The 19,029-nt window shown below is 42.5% G+C and overlaps 1 protein-coding gene across 1 annotated transcript in view; it reads left to right on the forward strand.

Annotated features, from left to right (window-relative positions):
* The first annotated feature begins 725 nt into the window (after positions 1-725).
* Positions 726-19,029, forward strand: part of si:ch73-138n13.1 (protein piccolo) — a 29,322-nt gene continuing 11,018 nt past the window's right edge. Inside the window, 8 exon segments of the mRNA XM_034212508.1 lie at positions 726-865; positions 3,409-4,419; positions 4,422-4,621; positions 4,623-4,731; positions 4,734-4,774; positions 4,883-4,973; positions 6,323-8,983; positions 10,452-10,577. Of these exon segments, the coding sequence (XP_034068399.1) occupies positions 3,421-4,419; positions 4,422-4,621; positions 4,623-4,731; positions 4,734-4,774; positions 4,883-4,973; positions 6,323-8,983; positions 10,452-10,577 (4,227 nt within the window). The 5' untranslated portion in view covers positions 726-865; positions 3,409-3,420.

The raw sequence follows: 19,029 nt of genomic DNA on the forward strand, positions 1-19,029 counted from the left end.
TACAAATGTTGTTATCACTGCTTAAGTGGATGAAACTTCTCAGCAGGAGAGGAAATGAGCAGCGACCATCTGCCTAGTAAAGGTTGCCTGTGGCAGGAAAGATGTCAGATCACCTGCCAACATTTGAGTTTCCTTAGAATAAATACATATCATTTCTGGTCCCAATAAAACATACCTATGGATAAAGGTTGCATAACATTTATTTCATATTTCTACTGTTTGGTGCTACCGAGTCAGTTAAAAAAATGCTATAGCATTTAACATAGATGTAAGAAGCAGCAGACAAAACAATGCATGGCCTCTGGTAAACATTTTCAGTGACCTAGCACAGTGGTCCATAAGGCCCATTTGAGACCTATTAAACAGTATAACTTATAAGTTGATGTATGTAAAAAAAGAGCAGGCATAAACCAGTGACTCACATATCAATTGGCAGTTCCCATTACAGTATTATAGCAACTTTCACAGATGTAATTGACATAGATATATTTAGCAGTGAGTGATGGCAGGCGGCCGGCAGTGATAGAAGCCATAATGCAAATAGTAGAAGATGAAAAGGTAAACATATAGCAGCATTCAGATAATGACTTTCTTCATGCACCTTGTTGTTATGTTTGTCTGGGCATAAGCCATCAGGTCGAAATGTAAGGGTGTGACTATATTTACTCAGGTATGCCTGTGTCAGAGTAAACATTATCATCAATTTGCTTCTGCTGTGATTTCTCTTCCACAGCATGAATCACAGCAGTCTTGATGAGTTAAAGCTTGTTGACACAAAGTGCTCCTTCATCTCCTGTGATATGACATCGCTGGCTGGTTACTACAAAAGCCAGAGCTCGACAGCAGACGGTTGACATCTAGTCAGGTAAGATATTTACTGGGGTCTACCTCGCAGCAGCTGGATCCAGCATGTTATTTTTCCAGAACCAACTGTTGCTGGTCTGCACAGCAACATGTGGAAAGCATTACCATTTGTGAAGGGGTTTCTAAAGGGCTCACACATAAGTGCTTGTTTTCTATCTTCGTTTTCACTATGGAAACAAATGATACAACTGATTGTCGTAGTGTGTTAAAAGAGTCAGAGGATCTCAAGTTATCTCTTATTTGACTACTCCGTCTTTGACATTGTAGAGTCAGTGTAAGACAAACATTTGAAAGTTCATTAGGGGAGGAGCTGAGAGGCAGTCTGGTGTGAGTTTCAGTGGAGCCTGATTTGCCTGTGTTACAACAACATGAAAATGAAAACAATGACATTGTACAGTTGTCCGGCCCCTCCCATGTCTCAGGATCTGCCTTAAAGCTACACAGACCTGCTCACTACTTAGGCTAAAACATCTACCATATTAAGGCATCACATAGCTTTTTTGTATATATTGAGAAACAAGACAAATTGAGTGCATCCTGCATTAAAACATTTCCTGGAAGAATAAACAAAGTGTGTTGCCAAACAAATATAGTGTATGCAAAACTAAAGCAACAAATTCAAATAGCCGTCACAGCCGAAAGTATGATTATGAAAAAGGTGCTGGAACAAAAGTATTTTTTCATAACAATATGTTGGTAAAGATAAAGCACAGGTGTAATTAATTAACAGTAATGATTCTCCTGAGCTGTCGTTAATGTTATTAAGTCCAGCTGTTCTCTTTCTGCTATGATGAGTCCAAATGTCTTCAAGTCAAAGTCAAAAAAAGTTCTGAAGACAGTTTTTTTTAAAGGAAATCATAGGTTATTGATTGATTAATTAATTAAAATTGTGAATTAAGAGACTTCCAGTGAGCACTTCCTGAATGTCTGGTTGAGTCTGCAGAGTTTCATTTAATTGTGTGTAAAGTAGGGGTGTAACGGTTCACAAACATTTCGGTTCGGTACGTACCTCGGTTTTTTGGTCACGGTTCGGTTCGGTTCGGTACGTTTTCGGTACAGCAGAATTTTTTTTCACAAAACAAAACATATATATATATTTTTTTATTATTATTAAACTGTGAATAATGTATTCACTCAAATAAATACAAAATATAATAAAATAAACATTAAGGTGCAGCATTTCGATGAACTGAAATAATCTGTATTTGAACTTTACTGTAGGCTACTAGTACTCACAAAACATAAACTATTAGTTTTGGGTTTTTAATTATTATTAAACTGTGAATATTCACTCAAATACAAAATAAAATAAAATGAACATTAAGGTGCAGCATTTCGATAAACTGAAATAATCTGTATTTGAACTGAACTGTACTAGCACCTAAGCAGCCAGTTTGACATTAGGACTTGCTTGTCATTGTATTTTCATGTTTTTTTAAAGAAAAATGAACTTGTCCACATTGCTTGCTGAAAGGGCAGATCTGCTGGCACTAACAATGTCTCCTGCTGTGGAGAACACCCTCTCGCTAGGGACAGAGGTAGTAGCAGATACAGCCAGGTAGCGCTTTGCTAACATGGCAACATAAGGATATTTAGCATTTGTAATAGCTTTGGCTCGGTCTGAACTTTTTGCGAGTGGTGGAGGCTCAAATGCTAGCGGGAGTTGGGTTTGCACTTCAGTCTTTTTTCTTTTGGAATCGGTCATATTCACGTTCGGGTGATGCCTTTTCAAATTAGTGTGCAAGTTTGATGTATTGCCAGCCACCTAACCAATTTTAGTTGAACAATGCCGACAAACAGCTTTGGTTCGGTCCACCTGTCTTTGTCCGTCATCCTTGAACGTAACTGCGAAACCAAAATGTTCCCAAACCGGAGACTTCAATGATGCTGGAGGATTTTCGAGCTCAACTTTATCTGCGTTCGCCATTAATTTTCGACAGTTGCTCAAATTACTGACTACATTTGAACGCATCCCTCTGACCAGCTCTCATAGTATGCCTCTCATCCAATGAAATGACTTGCTCGCTCTATGACGCGTTGAACCCAATGTGAGCAAATTACGCTGAATGCTGCGACGCAGCACCTGAGATTACTTCCAAAAAGTTGTTCACGTTCTCAATTTTTTACGTTTAACGTTATATTCGTTCGGTACACTTCGGTACACACCTGTACCGAATAATTTCGGTACGTGTACCGTTACACCCCTAGTGTAAAGCATTTCATTTTATTACTTTGTATTGTGCTTTTCTACTGTGACTGCCTGGTCAGGTCTATCAATGTGAATATGGATGACAAAAAAAGTAATTGATTAATTATATCACCCCATATTTTAACTCACAAGTGCACTATAACCTGCATTAAAGTGAGATAACCTTGTGTAAATATCTTTCTCACTCATGTGTATAGTTGTGTGGCTTTAAGACACTCCCGAGACAAAGTCCACAGTAATGGCTAGATAGTGTGAGTGCTTTGAAGCTAATAATACAAATCAGCAGAAATCAGTTTTGTTGTGCTGTTAGACTTTTTTTCTTTTACATTTTGAAGGTGCTGTTGACGATGATGGCTGCTCAGGTGGAGGTTCAGACTGGGGAAGTAGGGAGGACGGTGGGTGGAGGACGACTCCACCTGAGTCCCCTTACTGACTCCAGCAATAAGAGTCTCATTGAGATCACTTCCATCAACCAGTCCCATATCATCCCTCCTGAACCTAACAAGCCTGGCCCGAGTCCCAAGCCACGGCTCACTCCTAAACCTTTCGCCCTGGAGAGGAACCCCACCATTAAGCCCATACTTGCTCCTAAGCCCCAAGCCAGGCCCCGACCAGAGTCCACTCGCCTGGCTGGGCACAAATCAGAGCCTCCAAGCAGTGCAAAACCACAGCAACCAGTTGCCCCTAGCAAACCCAGGCCAGTGTCAACCAACCTCAACCGACCCGCCTCTACCTTCTTTAAAACATCTAATAAGTTGAACAGTGGACAAACAACCAAGCCAATAGTCCAGCCATTTAAACCCGCTCCTCCTCTTGACCCTGGAGATCCGAGCAAACCCTTTCCTCCTATAACAGCAGAGAGAGCGAATGTGAGAGAGAGGCGCAAATCCAGTTTGTCAAGCTTGGCCTATTCCAAGAGCCTTAAACAACTTCCAGCTGCAGAGTGGTCTGGAACCACTAAAAATGAAAATGCAAAGGACTGGATGCCATCCAGTGAAGGTGGCTCCTCCATTACCAGAGCCAAGTCCATGGGTTTTCTCATTCAGGTAGGGCAGGAGGAGGAAGAAAAAGAAAAAGCTAAGCCAGAGATAGCAGTGCAAATGCGACCGCAGCCCCGAGGCTCCAGGCCCAGACCTGTGTCGGCCCTTTTCCTTGACAGTCCAACCGAGACGGAGACTCCAGCTCCTGCCCCTCGCTGGGCAAGAAGACCACTCTCAGCCGATCTAACATCCAAGTTTGAGTCTATCGGTCTGTCTCTGCACCGTAAATCTCCCAAAGCAAACACTAAGGAAAACACTCCAGAGGAGAAGCCACTGCCACAGAAGAGAGAGCAGGAGAAACCCCCGAGAGAGCCCCCCCACCACACAGTACTGATGGTGTAGATCAGCCTGCTGTTTTAGACCAAAGCAATAAAAAGACCGAAGAAATGACTGCGAAAGAGACTGATGAGGAGAAGCGTGCAGTTAGCATCAAGTCGAGAATCAGTCTCCTCCTCGATTCGTCCTCCTCGCCTGCGCCAGGTGCCACAGGCAAGAGTCAGATCCTCTCTCTCCGGTGCTGACGTCCCTGAAACTGAACCAGCAGTTGGGGTCAAACGGCTCATCAAGCAGCTGACGGAGGACACAACACCGACTCAGAGCCCCCGCTGTGAAACCACCATCTGATTAGGCCCCGCCCCTTGCCCCTTGACCTCACTCAAAGGTAAGAGCTGCTCCTATTTTCTCTTCAGCATGCTTTTGTCCCATGTCTTTGTCCTTGAGTTCCATTGTCATGCATGGCTTTTTGTCTCGTGTGATGTATGCTCATCAGGTTTTCATCCGAGAAGTCGCCAGACATTGGCAGTGTTTCCCCAAGTGAGGCGACAGAGCACCATGAGATCAGCAGAGATCCTCAGAGGAGGGTAAGAAAAGGGACTAAGCTTCGTAGAAACTCGTTTCTGTCGGGGTCGGTCTGTGTTTAACGGGCAAATGAGAAACAATCTCCCATTTAAGTGCTGCCACATTCTCTCCTGAAAACATGTCATCTCTTTGCCAAAATAAATCCAACAACCAAGGCCAATAGAAAGTAGATTGAACAAGATAGAAGTTTCCATAATAAGCCATATGGTGTGCCATTTACTATCGGCATGGTTTGGTAATACATGGGGAAATGGCTTTTTACGTTTGAATATCAGATCATTCTGGCTGTGTTAACGCATATAACCTAAGTTTTGGCAGTGGTGTTTGTTTTGTTCAACCTCATCTCCTATAACCTGTATTTGATAAACTGTATGGTAAAAATACAGCCACTCACACCCTTAAGCAGAAGAATGTCCCCATTTAAACCGTTAAAACAAAGACTTACAATCATGCATTCATTGAATCTAGAGTTTGGCTTCAAAATTACATTTTATTTACCATTTTAAATGTATTTTGTTCTGAATTTTCCGCTTCAGATATTGCTGCTCTTTGTGTTTTGACGCAAAGCATGGACAATCAATGTTGTTTCTCATTTTTAACATATCCCAGATGGTAAAATAATATTCCCTATAAGATTTGGTGTACAATAAATAATTCAAATGTTGAGTTCTAACACATGCATTTAAAGGGTTAAAAGTTAATTAAAGTTTGTTAAAAGTAGATTGAAGTTGGTTAGAATATTGAAAATGGTTCAAATGTAGAGAAATATATGTAATTGTATGAACATTTATAGACAGAGACTTTCTTAGTAACTTATATAATCGAGACACACAGGTTAATACAAGTGTTTACATTTGCTGTTGACCCCTTGTCTCTCTGTGTTGAGAAGACAAAATCCCAAGAGGGAATGGGACATTGCAAAAAAATAATTGTCTTGATTCAAAGCTGTGTAACCTGAGACAGCCGGCACATGAATCATCCCCCGTGGCTGCCTGTTATGAAACACACAGAGAGAAGATCAGTGGGAAAAGGTCAACACGGAGAGGCTTTCATTACCACCTCTGCACCACACCCACTGTTATGAGGCCAACATAGAACACGGGGGTATCGCTTGGACCCTGACAGTTGTTCTCTTAATAAGTTACTCATTTAAGGACTCGGTTTTCTCCTATAATGTCATGTCATTAATTCGTTTTTAATGATTATTTCTGTCAGGTGTTTCCATATTTGTCTAACAGTGTTTACATTTGAAAGAAGTTTGAAAGGGAAAAGCATGATTCTTAAATGCAAACAAGTGACCAATTTGCTAATATACTTTATTAATTGACATGATATCTCTGACTTTCCTTAGATTGAAGAGTCAGCAATCACCCCCAGTGACCAGAAGACGTTTGTGGACCTAAAGGACTCAGAGGAGCAGCTTAGAAAGCCTGGTGTGCCTGGTCCCGGCGGTGACGTGCAGACAGTCAGAGCATCCTTGTTTGAAAATGTTGTGGAGAGGCACAGTGTGTTCATGGTGGAGGAAGACAAGGCGGATGATTCGCTCAGCAGCCCGTCGTTTCAGAGAGGAAATGCTGAAGATGAAGGAACTCTGGTGAATGCCCCTTACAGGGAGCCGTTATCCCCATCAAGTCCTATGAGGGTGTTGCACGCCTTTGACACAGTGCAGGCAGTGGAAGAGAGCAGGGTGGTGAGTGAGAACATCCCATCAGCTCTTTGGGAGGATAAGGCCATGACGCTTCGCTCCAGGCGCTCAGAGGGGAACAGGCCTGGGCCAGAGAGCACAGCACAAGGGGAACCAGCTGTGGCTGAGATGCAGGAACAACATCCTCGATATCTGAGGATCGGAGCTTTGAATAAATGGAGCGCTACAGGTCTCGAACAAGAGGCGAGTACAGAGATTGGGATGCCAAAGAAATCACATGTGGCTTTGGATCAGGACAGACAGGAAGAGGCAGAACAGGAGGAAGTGGCTGCAGCTCCTAAACGTATGAAAACAGAAGAACAGCCAAAGCCCAGAGCAACCTACTTTGCTCTGACGGGACAATTACAGGAGCCAGCTTCTCCTGTAGACGTACATCTAGGTGACATGACTGTGCCGTTTGATGATTTCTCTGTGCTGTCTTCACCAGGCAGCTCTCAAGTAAAAGTTAATCAGATGAGAAGGAATCCTTCATTAGATGCAGCTATGGTAAACTCTCAAGATCAAGGTGACGACTTGAAGACGAGGAGCCACATGTCGCACAGGGAGATCAGAACAGCGTACGATGGAGAGATGGCGGATGACATTATGGAAGTTGAAAACAAAAGAGAATTAAAAAAGGAGACGGAAAGACACATGGCAAAAATGAAAGCGCTTGAGAGGGAAAGACAGAGACGTCTGGAAATGGAGAAAGAAGCCCATTTAGAATTTGCACGATTGAAGGAGAGAGAAATGCAAAGAGAATTTGAAAGGCAAAGACAGAAAGCCTATGAGAAGGAGATTCGGGACTTTGAGGAGAAACAACGTCAACTGGAAAGGCAACACCAGTTAGAGCTTGAGCAGAAACAAAAGCTGCAAGAAGTGGATAGCGCGAGACTAAGGGAACTGGAACAAGAAAGACAACGGAAACATGAGAAGGAAAAACGGCATGAATTAGAGAGGCAGAGAGAGCTGGACAAGGAGAGACAGCTGCTGGAAATCCAAAGGGAGAAAGAAATAATGGAGGAGCTGGAGAGAATCAAGGAGCAGGAGACACTGCAGCTCTTAGAGTTTGAAAAACTGAAGCAAAGAGAAAGGGAGAGGCAGCTGGTGTTGGAGATGGAGAAGCAGAGACTTAGAGAGAAGATGGATAGAGAAAAGGCAGAGAAACTGAAACAGATGGCTTTAGAACAGGAGATGTTAAGAATGAAGGAGCTTGAGAGAGAAAGGGAACGACAATGGGAGATAGAGAGGGAGTGTCAGAAAGAGATGGAGAGGGAGAAGCAGAGAGAGGTGGAGAGGCAGAGACAAAGAGATTTAGAAAGGGAGAGACAAAGACAACTCGATTTTGAGAGGCAGGAATTAGAAAACCAAAGGCTGAGACAACGGGAAGTGGAGAAGGAAAGGCTGAGGAAGGAGGAGATGGAGAGAAGACAGCTCGTGGAGTTGGAGAAGCAAAAGCAGGCAGAGGGGGTTAGACAACAGATTATAGAGATGGAGAAACGCAGACTGAGGGAGAGGATGGAGGGGATGGAGAGGGACGAGGCAGAGAAAATGAGACAGACAGCCAAACAGCAAGAAGCAGAGAGGCAGCGACTGAAAGAGAGACAGAAGAAAGAGGAACAGGAGAGGGGGAGGTTGGAGTCTTCACATCTCAGACCTAAAGTATTGGATCTGGACTCTGTGCGGAGGAATGGCTCCTTTTCTAAGGCATCTCCACAGCGCAGTGACCTCGCAACGCGATGGAAGGAGCCATCCCCGAGAGCAGAAGAGTCTTACAGATCTGCCATCCTTGACATAGACTCTTTCACGTCCCCAGCTCTAGTTTCCCCCAGTAAAGACTTGTTTCCTGTTTCTGGTATTCAGGGTGTAGACGCTGCATTTGGAGCTAGGTCGCAGCCCACACCTGATGTAGATGTTAGCTGGAGGGGGCCACCACAGACTTCAGGAGGTATAACGAGTCCAATATGGATGACGTCTCCTCAGGACCCATGGGAGCTGCGGCCTGTTGAGACGTCTGTGGACAAACCTGAACCCAGAAAACACATCGGCAAAATGAGTCCAGAGCAGCTCCTCCTCAGGCAGGAGGAGCGGCTCCTGGCCCCACAGAGGATCAGGTCTGCGGGGCAGGAGGAGCTGCTTCACCTAGCCTCTCTCTCCCGGACAGCGTCCAGGAGTGGAAGCTCTCCAGGCGGGGGCCCTCCAGGTGTGTGCCCTCCAGGCGGGGGCCCCAGCAGCGCTCCTGCAGAGCAGATCTGGCTGCCCAGACAGCCCCAGCCTCCAAGCGGCCAGGTGGACGTCTGCGTCCACAGGAGATCACAAGGATCGCAGGTGAGATAGCAATGAAATACTATCAGAGGCAAGGATTACTCATTTCTTATGGAAAATAGTTTACATTTTGATATAACGGAAGTTAAACTATTTTGAGGGATATTGTTTTTTGCCCACTGTTTAAAAAACCTGGCACTAAATCTAAAGTACAAGTTACTTAGCATTTATTTTTTAGTGTGTTAAATCAGCAGCAGCCTTTTAAAGTAGGGTAAGCCTATACATATATATATATATATATATAAATAAAGGGAGACCTGTGCGTCACTTGAAGCAGAACAGAATTCTTTTATCCACCCATATTTGCTCTCTCATTGATGTTTCCTGAGCGAAAGGAAGGATCGGCTTTTCAACACTCTCATTGATGATATCACTATCGGGCATCCCTATAACACAAATAGCCACCAATGCTAATCAGATGGAACATCTAAAGGAAACCGTGGTCTTTCCCTGCAGGTTTATTAGGATTATGTTGAAATGCCTGATTCAATACAGTGATCACTTATAGGATTCAAGGCTTTTATTGTCATATGTACATAGCTACAGTGTAGGGCTGCACGATATTGGAAAAAACTGACATTGCGATTTCCCCCCCCCCCCCCTGCGATATATATTGCGATATGAAAACATACAGGAATTGAAGAAAAGACCGTTTTTCCCCCCCCCCAAACCATCCTTTCCTGAAATGTAATGCTATACAATTGTATTTTTTTTAACTATATTTAACCGGATGAAGGATTTTAGTCACGGACGTCTGGATCTTAAGTTATCAGAGCAACAAGCTGAGCTAGCTCGGTTAGCAGCACTGAACTGCCCTGGAGAACACATGAAACTACTTTATTCAGTGTTTTTACCTTTAATCACCGGGTCCGTTTGCTTTGGAGATTTGATTGTGATTGGTGGTTTGCTGTGCATGCAGAGCCTGCATGTCACTCACTCAAGTACCTCTGACATGAGAACCGCGCAAGTTTTCCTTTTGTAGCAGGCAGCAAAATAATTGTAACATGACGTGTTTGAGTTAATTTGCCTACTTAATATCGCAAGTCCTAAAAAAAAAAACAAGTTTACATTTTATTTTTTTTATCGCACGGCCACGCGATGTGAATACTAATATGCATGCGCATATCGAGATTATCGTCACGACACGATATATCGTGCAGCCCTACTACAGTGTAGTTATGACAATTGAATGCTTAGGTCACAGGCTCCTCCAACAGTGCAACACAATACAACAGATAATAGTGATGTTTATTGAGTGTGTAGCCTACATTTGTGCACTAAATCTACTTTTAAGAAGTCATTAATAGAAAAGGAAATTGTTTCTACCCACTTGTGAAGTGACCATGGTTCCCAACAAAGCCACCTGCCTCAATACACTGCAGCACCCAGCATGGTTATGAATAGCCTTCAGGAAACATGTGTACAGTGTATGGAGATATGAAGTTGACTGCGGTTCCTGTTTATGTGCTAGGAGTTGAACAGGATGCGGTCTCGCAGTGTTTCTCGGCGATCAGCTCCTTCAATCAGCGCTGTGGAGGGAAGTCTTTCCAGGATGAGGAGTCGCAGCGCACACCGAGAGCTGGAGGACAAAGACTGGGTGAGTCCTGCGCCTCAAACAGCTCAACTCGCTGAGAGGAGAGACCGCTGTCTGAGTCTCTGCTTCAGAGTGATGGTTGGATGTGAGCTCTTAATTATAATCACTGTTTTCACACGGCTCTGTGGAGACAGCGAGGGAAGTGTGTGTGTACTTGAGTTTGTACTGGATAATTGTCTTAAGTGTCAGTAGGTTGCTTTAGAAGTGTACTTTTAATTTGGTTAGTTCTCCAAATGAACAATACTTTGGCGACAAGTCAATGCCAACATTTTGAAAAATATGGCGGTAATCGTTATTTCCTATAGAATTTCGGGTACCATAGTGAGCCTTAACAGCGTTTGGGATTGAGAGTAACTGTTTCCCATAGTGCCATGGACGATATAGAAAACGTGTTGACTCCCAGTTAATGCTCTGTAAATACCTTATTCTTATAAGCTAGAGAGTTAGTTTAACAGTAGACCTTACAGCCGGTGGAGCAAGGTTTCTATAGAGCTGCAGGATGGCTCTACTCTGTAAAAAGAAAATTGGGTGAAGGTAAATAATAACGTTATCAGGATGTGTTCAAGTATAGTCTTGTTAAATTCAGCGTTTCCAGGAACTTAAATAAATACTGTTTTCAAATCAAAATAAAAGAGATATCAGGGAGGGAAATAAATAATCTGTTTAACTTCCTAACAAAAGATAGTGTAAACGGTTAGAAAGGAGTATATGCTGTATTTTGAGGAATGTCCTTAAAAGTCCTAAACTTGAACTTTTATTAAAATGTAATTATTTTAACTTGAATTCAAACAGAGCAACAGTATTCATGTTGTATTCTATTTTATCTTTTTACACAAAATAATATGTTTTGGTTGTAAAACCTTTGTAAAATTGATAGGATGAGATAAACTTGTTTTTTTCAAAATCTTTTGATTTGTTTTTTTGCAGACATGTTTTGTACACATTGAATGTAGTACAAAACAATTTGTCTGTTTAAGGAAGGAAAGAAAGATGAGATAATATTGTAATGGTCCTGTAAAGGGGACATTTTAGTGTTACAGCAGCAAAGGGACAGTGCAAACATGAAGTACTAAAGTAAAATAAATAAGTTTAATGGTAAAAAAATTAACTGAATTTTGATTTTAAATCATTGCACATTATCACCAACATCATTATTAGTAACTGATTAAAACATTCTATTAAATATTTGTCATGCTACTTGTTATTTTCCAGAACCATTGTATTGAAGGTAGGGGAAGGTGGACGAATGCAGGTAGATGCGTGACAGCCGAGTGCTGCTGTGCCTACATAGTTTAGAGTTGTGACTAATGTTGATGGCAGCACACCTCCACCCATCCCAGGCCTGTAATTCAGGATTGGATTAGCCAAATGGTTAATGAGTACCTGTCCTCAGTGCTCGCTTATCAGAGGCTTGTCATCAGGCTCAGGGAAAGCTGTGAAGTGAAATGGCTTGTAATGATCAAGGGCCACGCAGATAAGCAGACATGTCACATATGTGTCACAGTAACAGTAGTCCTTTGAGCTGATTTCCTCATATCCGTTTTTTCTAACTTTTGACTTTGTAGTTTACATCTGTTTCTTATATTTTTAAATCATGGAAAATGTGTCTTCATATTTGCACCAACACCTTTACATACACCAATATATCATCTGTTCAATCATGAATAGAGTCTATAAATATCTAGGGTTGGGCTCGGCTGGCTCTTTGTCAATGAGACTACAATTGTAGGCCCAGGAGGAGGGCATACAATATGAAACCAGAAGTATAGTTTATTGTGTCTCATAATTGCACACTGCGTGACAAAGACCTCAGATTCAGTCACTGTGAGTTTAAGGTCACTACCACCATCTAGTGGCTGTTTTTCAGCTTCACCTGGTGTCAGTGCGAGTTGTTCCTCATTCCTGTCTGCTGTTCTTGTGTTCTTTGTTTATCTGCTATGCTTTGAAAGGAGGCAAAACAATATGTACTGTCCATATTCACAGACTTTGGTGGTAGAATGGTTATGGCACACGTTAGTTTCTAACCATGGGACTCAGTTCCTGTTTCCAGTCTGCCACTATACACTTCATCCATCAAGTAAAGACAAAGAATGCTAAAACAAATAATCTGTAGGACACTGATTTTTTTCGGTGTAAATGAAAAAATATATTTCACACATTTGAACTACCGATGACAGCTGTGGCGTCGATGCATTGTGTTTTAGGGTTGTCTGTCTGTGTGTTATCGTGAACACGGTATCCTGGATTGCCTTGAGGGGATTTCTTCAAATTTGGGACCAGAGTCCATTTTCGACTAAAATATGCACTGATTATCATTAATCATTATTATTATCAATCATTATTTACCCAAACCAAAGGTGCAGTCCAAAACCCAAACCTATTCAGTTTTTATTTACAAAAGAAAATGAAAAGCTACAAACAAGCGATAAAGGTAGAACCAAAAAACTTGACTTAAACCATTAACCCTCTGAAAATGAGAATTGAAGATTCATTTCATGTTGATCGACTAGCTATAGTCATTGTTTCATCTTAGTGACAATACTTCTAGGATAGTAGCAGGTAATTCAAATGTTTTTCTTTTGTTTCTGCTGAATCGTAAAATAATAAACGTCTTTATTTGGCTTCGGTTTTAATTTAGAAATCTATCTGCGATAGATATACAATATTGTAAATTCCCCTACGTTGAGTTCACTGGTGATCTCACACGGATGAGGTCATATTTATGAGGTGACCTCATAGTTTTAGTGTGAGGTTTCTGAGGCTGTGGAGAGGGGCAGAGCAGCGATGGGCACCGGGCTGAGAGCTGTGCTGTACGTGTGGTCCTGCTGCCTGCCTCCACACGGCTTCTGGGTGAGTGACTTCTCTCATTTCAGATGTTTCTCTGTAAGATTATATTATATAATATAGGAAGATATCATATGGACTATTTGCTGCATCCAATTTCAGCTTCTTTGTGTTTTTGCCGGTTGGGTTTCTGCGCACAGATTGGTGATGTCAGCCGAAAGGGGGAAGTGATGAGCAGCCGTGACTCACTTCCCAGTCAGTGACGCTCAGTATTAGGAGGAGGAATAGTATAGAAATAGGAGCAGTAGTAAGATAGGTCTGCAAATAACTTGTCTTTGTCACTGTAATGCTACAAAAGTAAAAAAACAAGCCTGATTCTGTAAAAATACAGTAATTATCAAATGCTAAAATTAGAGATATACTAAATTTTGCTATCTTTAATTATAATGCTTTATTTATGCACGGGTTAGTAGGATAATATTGTTCATAAAAATGTTGCCAGAAATCATCATGACGTGATATTTCGATGTGGCCTTGGTATGTTCTAACATTTGGATGATTAAAAAAACGATAGAATTTGAGCAAAATGCTTCAAGTAGTGATTGTTTTCATTATCGATTAAAAGTTTTATATTAAAGCATTTTATATTTTGTACCACCTGCTACAATAAAGTAATATGGCTGCACCCGATACTTCCTGAACTTTATTAGGAGTATTTTAGCTTTTTTCAGGCTGTGTCACTTTGTCTTTTGTAGTACCCAGAAAGAAGAAGCCATTTTCCGACAGAGCAGTACACGAGAGAGGTCAGTTTGTGAGCCGCTGGAAACTGAGAACCTCGCAGCAGATTGCCTTTAGCACAGCACTTCAAAGCAAAGTTAATCAGATTACCTGTAGGGGGCATGCGTTGACAGGGATTCAGCTCTGTGGAGCTCCTCACGAGTCCCAGCCTTCTTTGAGTGTAACTCTCTGAAGTGCGTCTGACTCTGGAGTCGCCTGCTGTGGCTTTATTCAGGCTAGGGAGGGTTTTCTAGTCTGTTGTGCTATTGCATGCGTCTGACTGTAACAAACACTTGACTGTTGTGATTCTTGCTTATGCCTACACTGTGTGGACAAACTGGTCGATGAGCCTGCGACACTGGTAGAGCCACACCTGTCTTTTCACTCTTCCCTCTTGCATCTCCAATCTTTCTATTTATAGATGACTCTTTAACTTGATCATGCACTTGTGCTCATTCCTATCTGACTGTGTCATCCCCATTTTCTCCCTGGCTTTCTCTTTCTGTTTTGAAAGGAGTTGTAATAACATTGCAATTGCATTTTGCACACATGCAATATGTGTTTTCTGTCTCATCCCTCTGCATTTGTTTCCACTGCCTCTCTGTTTCCTGACTGGGAACTTCCCTGCGTTGCCCTGCAACTGAAATCAGGCTGGAGCAATAGAGCACCGCAGAACATATATCACCCTCCCCTCTCCCTCCCGCTCTGAATCAGGGACCTCCCATTCTCCCTCCCAGACTCTGTTCCACACTCTCTCTCTTCACTCAGTTTCTCCTTGACGTTGAGTCCTATAGCGCTGGTTACAGAGAGCAGCACTGCTGACGCATTTTCTCCTACCTGCCCATACCTGCAGAAAAAGGCGAGGAGAGAAACATTTTCTCTGTCCTTCTCTTTTCTCCTCTGGATTTGACTTCCCCCCCCCCCCCCCCCACAGTGCTCTCTGCTGTTTCCTCTTTTTGGCACTGCGTTGGTTGCCCTCTGGTTTTTCTTATGGAATACGAATGACTACAGCAGCTTTCCCTTTGCCACCGGCTGTCCTGCACCATTTCTTCCCAAAGCTTTTTGCCAGAGGATAGCACAGTATCGGACACCTTGAAAATGTAACCTTGTTGGATGGATGGCTTTTTCAACTTTTAACCCTTGCCTTGTTTTTGAGGAAGTGCATTATCGTTGGCTCTGGGACAGCTGTCAGGTCAGCTGTAATTGAAACTGGGATCAGGACAGAGAAGCTCACACCTGGGAAATCTCATACTCAGTATTGCTGGCACAGTGGACTTGCATGACAGAAATAGATAACTGAATTGTAATGCCAAACTAAAATGTTTAGTTGAGGATGTGTTTCTTTGATTATAACTATTTGACTTAGTACTTGGAATACCTGAAGCCAGGAAAACATGGATGTGAAACCTGTTGGTAGATAGCGCAGCATTTGTCTCTCATAGAGTAGTGTCCTGCATTACTAATAGTTAGTGCTGGCCTTAGATAACCTTTACGTGACCACTCGGTTGGTGTGCCACATCATAGCTAACATATCTTGTGTGCATTTAAAATAGATGTATGAAAGCTTCAAAATTCAGTTCAGACCAACAGGCTGGAGCCCGACAGTGATGAGTTGAAATAGAGTCCTGACGGCTCCAGTGGGACTGCACTGCAGAAAGACCATTTAGAAGTGAAACTAAGGAGAGGCTCGGTACTCTAACAATCTGTGACTGACTGCCATTTATTGCTGCAGTGCTGTAAGCAGCATACGCCAACATCATCACAACATTGGGCTCGCTGAGTTGAATTGTTCTCTGTGTCACCTTCCTCACTGCTGCAGTATTGACCCAGCAACACTGAATACCTACGACACCGTCCAGGACTTTTACCTCAACAGCATAACTGGACTCTAATGATTTCCTGCTGCTGTGATAACAAGAGTCACAGCTCAGTTCAGACTTTTTGACACAGCTAGATTTGACAGTACTGGGTTGTGATGGAGTATATGGGGGACAAGCTTTCAGTGGCCCAGACTCAGATGTCAGGATGGGTGGGAAATGTTCGTCGATCTCTGCACGGGGCACTCGGCTTTCTGTCCAACCCGATGGAGAGGGGCGGCCGTGGAGAGGACGGGACCGGGGACTTTAAGAGAACCAACTCCCTGCGCTCACTGGCGTCCCGCAGCAGGGAGTCCATACGCAGGTTCTCTCTGCGCAGCCAGCAACGTCTGTCCTTACGCAGACGCACCGCACCCAACACCCCCACTTCTGTAAGACACACATTTCAAGTTGAAACACACAAGGGAAGCTCCAGTAGCGCATTTCACCTCCGATGCCCATCACAAATAATCATGTTTGTGGTCAGTATCAGTAGTATCAGTATGATGTGAGTTCAAGTTAATTTAGATCTTAATATCCCGACAGCAATTAAAGTTAGGGTGGGGAATGTGTTTTAGAAAATATTGGTTATTTGTTGAAATACTGTTTACATCAGCTGAATTGGATAGCTTTAATAGTTATTTGATAGTTATGAGTACTAACAATAGCAACATTTGTTGATTACAATCGGAATTATATTTTTTGGGGAGTGGCTTTAGAGGGAGGCCTGCAAAGTTTTGTTGCCAACTTTGGAGCTAGTGCTGCTAGCTACTTGCATTGGAAAAAAACGTGCTGCATAGTGTTGTGTTTCCCGGTTGGATAATGTTTAAAATCTAGCTTACTCTTGCTAGCTTCTTCAATGTCACCTACCCAATCAATAACCTTTTTCAATAACAAACAAAAGGCAAAATTATAGGAACTACAAAATGCAATTTCCTTTTTAGTTTGGTGCACATTGACTCAATGCGCTTTGGTGAATGATTTGCCTTTTATTTTCTGTTAACTTTTCTATGGTTTATTACTGCATGTTATCAGGTTGGTTGATCCAAATGGCAGATATTCGTTTGAGAAAGTTTGGTGGTCTCTTTAAAGGACAATAAGAGAGTAGATCAGATGAAGCTGACATTCCATTTCAGATGTACTGTTCAGGCTTCAGTGTGGTATGTTACTTTAACTGACCCGTAGTCAGTCATCTATATGTATGAACTGCATCACTTTGACTTCTTCTGAAGTTAAATAAAGAACAAGTGGAATTCAAGTCATTTTGCAGCAATGTCCATGCAGTTCTGTAATGCGACTGTGTGAACAGCTGCCTGTTCGTCAACTATTTGGTCTCAAGCCAAACATGTAAAGAACGTATGCATCTGCCTCGCTACTCCCATCCATCTCTTTCTAGGCTTTCAGCACTTCTCCATCTTATGTTGTCCTTGGCACAATGTAAATCTTTTTTTGTCTGTCGCCCTTTGTTTAGTAAAGCTGTTGTTACGCTCTGTTTGCCAAGCAACACTGTCGTTAAACTGGTTCTTCAGGTCATTATGTTGCCTGACATGAGGGGTAAAATTAGGACTGTCAGGACAAGTCGTATTTTCATTAGAAATGATATCATATGTATTGCCAAAACTCTTAAAGTAGACACAAATCTGATTGCTAGGCTTCCTATCCCTTATCCCTGCCCTGATCTCAATCCTGGTCCACGCTCTATATAAAGGACAGATTTAGAAATCCATGTAGGGATACGGATACATTGCAGTGAAGTGGTTCCTATCTTTAGGTCACGCCTGTTTGCTGTGCAACACCCTTAATGAGTCCACAACTCCTGTAGATAAGAAGTGTTTTCATGACGTCTGTGTTGCTATCAGTTGTGTAGGCATGTCTTTAGTAAGACATCCTCAACTATGTTTCTGGTCTCTGGGGGTAACATGCCTCCCCACTGGGCCGAGGTTAAGTGGATGAATGACAGTAAGAGGTCAGTAATGACTGACTGGTAATGGCCAGTAGCCAGTAAATCAAAGTGAGTTGGCAGGAGATCCGGATATTAGTACTACCAGCTTGTCCCTTAGCAGAAAAGTGTTAAAACAGCATTGCATGTCCAAAGATGGATATGTTTCTATGGAAAAGGTTTCTTGTGTCTGAACTATGATGTGGGTTAATGCATCATGACACTGGATACTGTCTCCCTATATATACATTATAGAGGATTTGTCACAGCCTTGAGATTTAACAATTGAACTCTTCTGCTATGTCTTTAGTTGTTAAAAGATGATCTATGTATTGAGTACACCTGACAATTCATTAGCATATCTACATTTTCTCAGCATACTTAGTCGAACTTGAAATCACTTAGGCCCCGGCCACACGCGGACGAAAACGGCTAAACGCATAGGATTAACGCAAACACAATCGCAAAAAAACTTCCGTCCACACGCAATATTCACCGGATAGTGTCTGTCCACACGAGACCGCTCCGTTTAGCTCCAACCGCTGAAGAAGCTGCAGTACATATGCAGGAGCCTGTACGTGGCGCTGTAACTTCCTCCACAAAAGCAGCGAAGAAGCATGGTTGTCATGGTTGCCCTTCTGTTTATTCTCCGCGGTGGGGGCCGAGGGAACCGGGCAGAGTTTTTCGCCAGTCAACGTGTAATTATAAAAGTGCCGGTCATAGGTCTTCTTTGTTATTTATTGAGCTTTAAAACAAATTAATAACGACTCTATATAATATAATAATAAAACACATGGAGCCTCTCTTTTTCCTCCCTCTCTTCGGACAGCGTCAGTGTCTGTCTCATGCAGCAGCTGATCCAGTAATGAGTGACCCGGCCGACAGTAAAAATAAACATATTTATAACTAGGTAGTTTGAGAGGTGTCTCCGTCCTGTCAGATTAGACTTCACTCGCGTTTATGTCCATATCGAGAGAAAGATAAATAATCTGAATTCAGTGTGCGGTTTACTTTGACGCGGGGGTGAGCAGCAGAGGTGGAGAGAGGCGGGGCTATTGCCTCATCATTATCAGAAAATGATCGTATAGGGCGTACACAC

This window comes from Gymnodraco acuticeps, unplaced genomic scaffold, assembly GCF_902827175.1.
Source record: "Gymnodraco acuticeps unplaced genomic scaffold, fGymAcu1.1, whole genome shotgun sequence".
Classification (NCBI taxonomy): Eukaryota; Metazoa; Chordata; class Actinopteri; order Perciformes; family Bathydraconidae; genus Gymnodraco; species Gymnodraco acuticeps.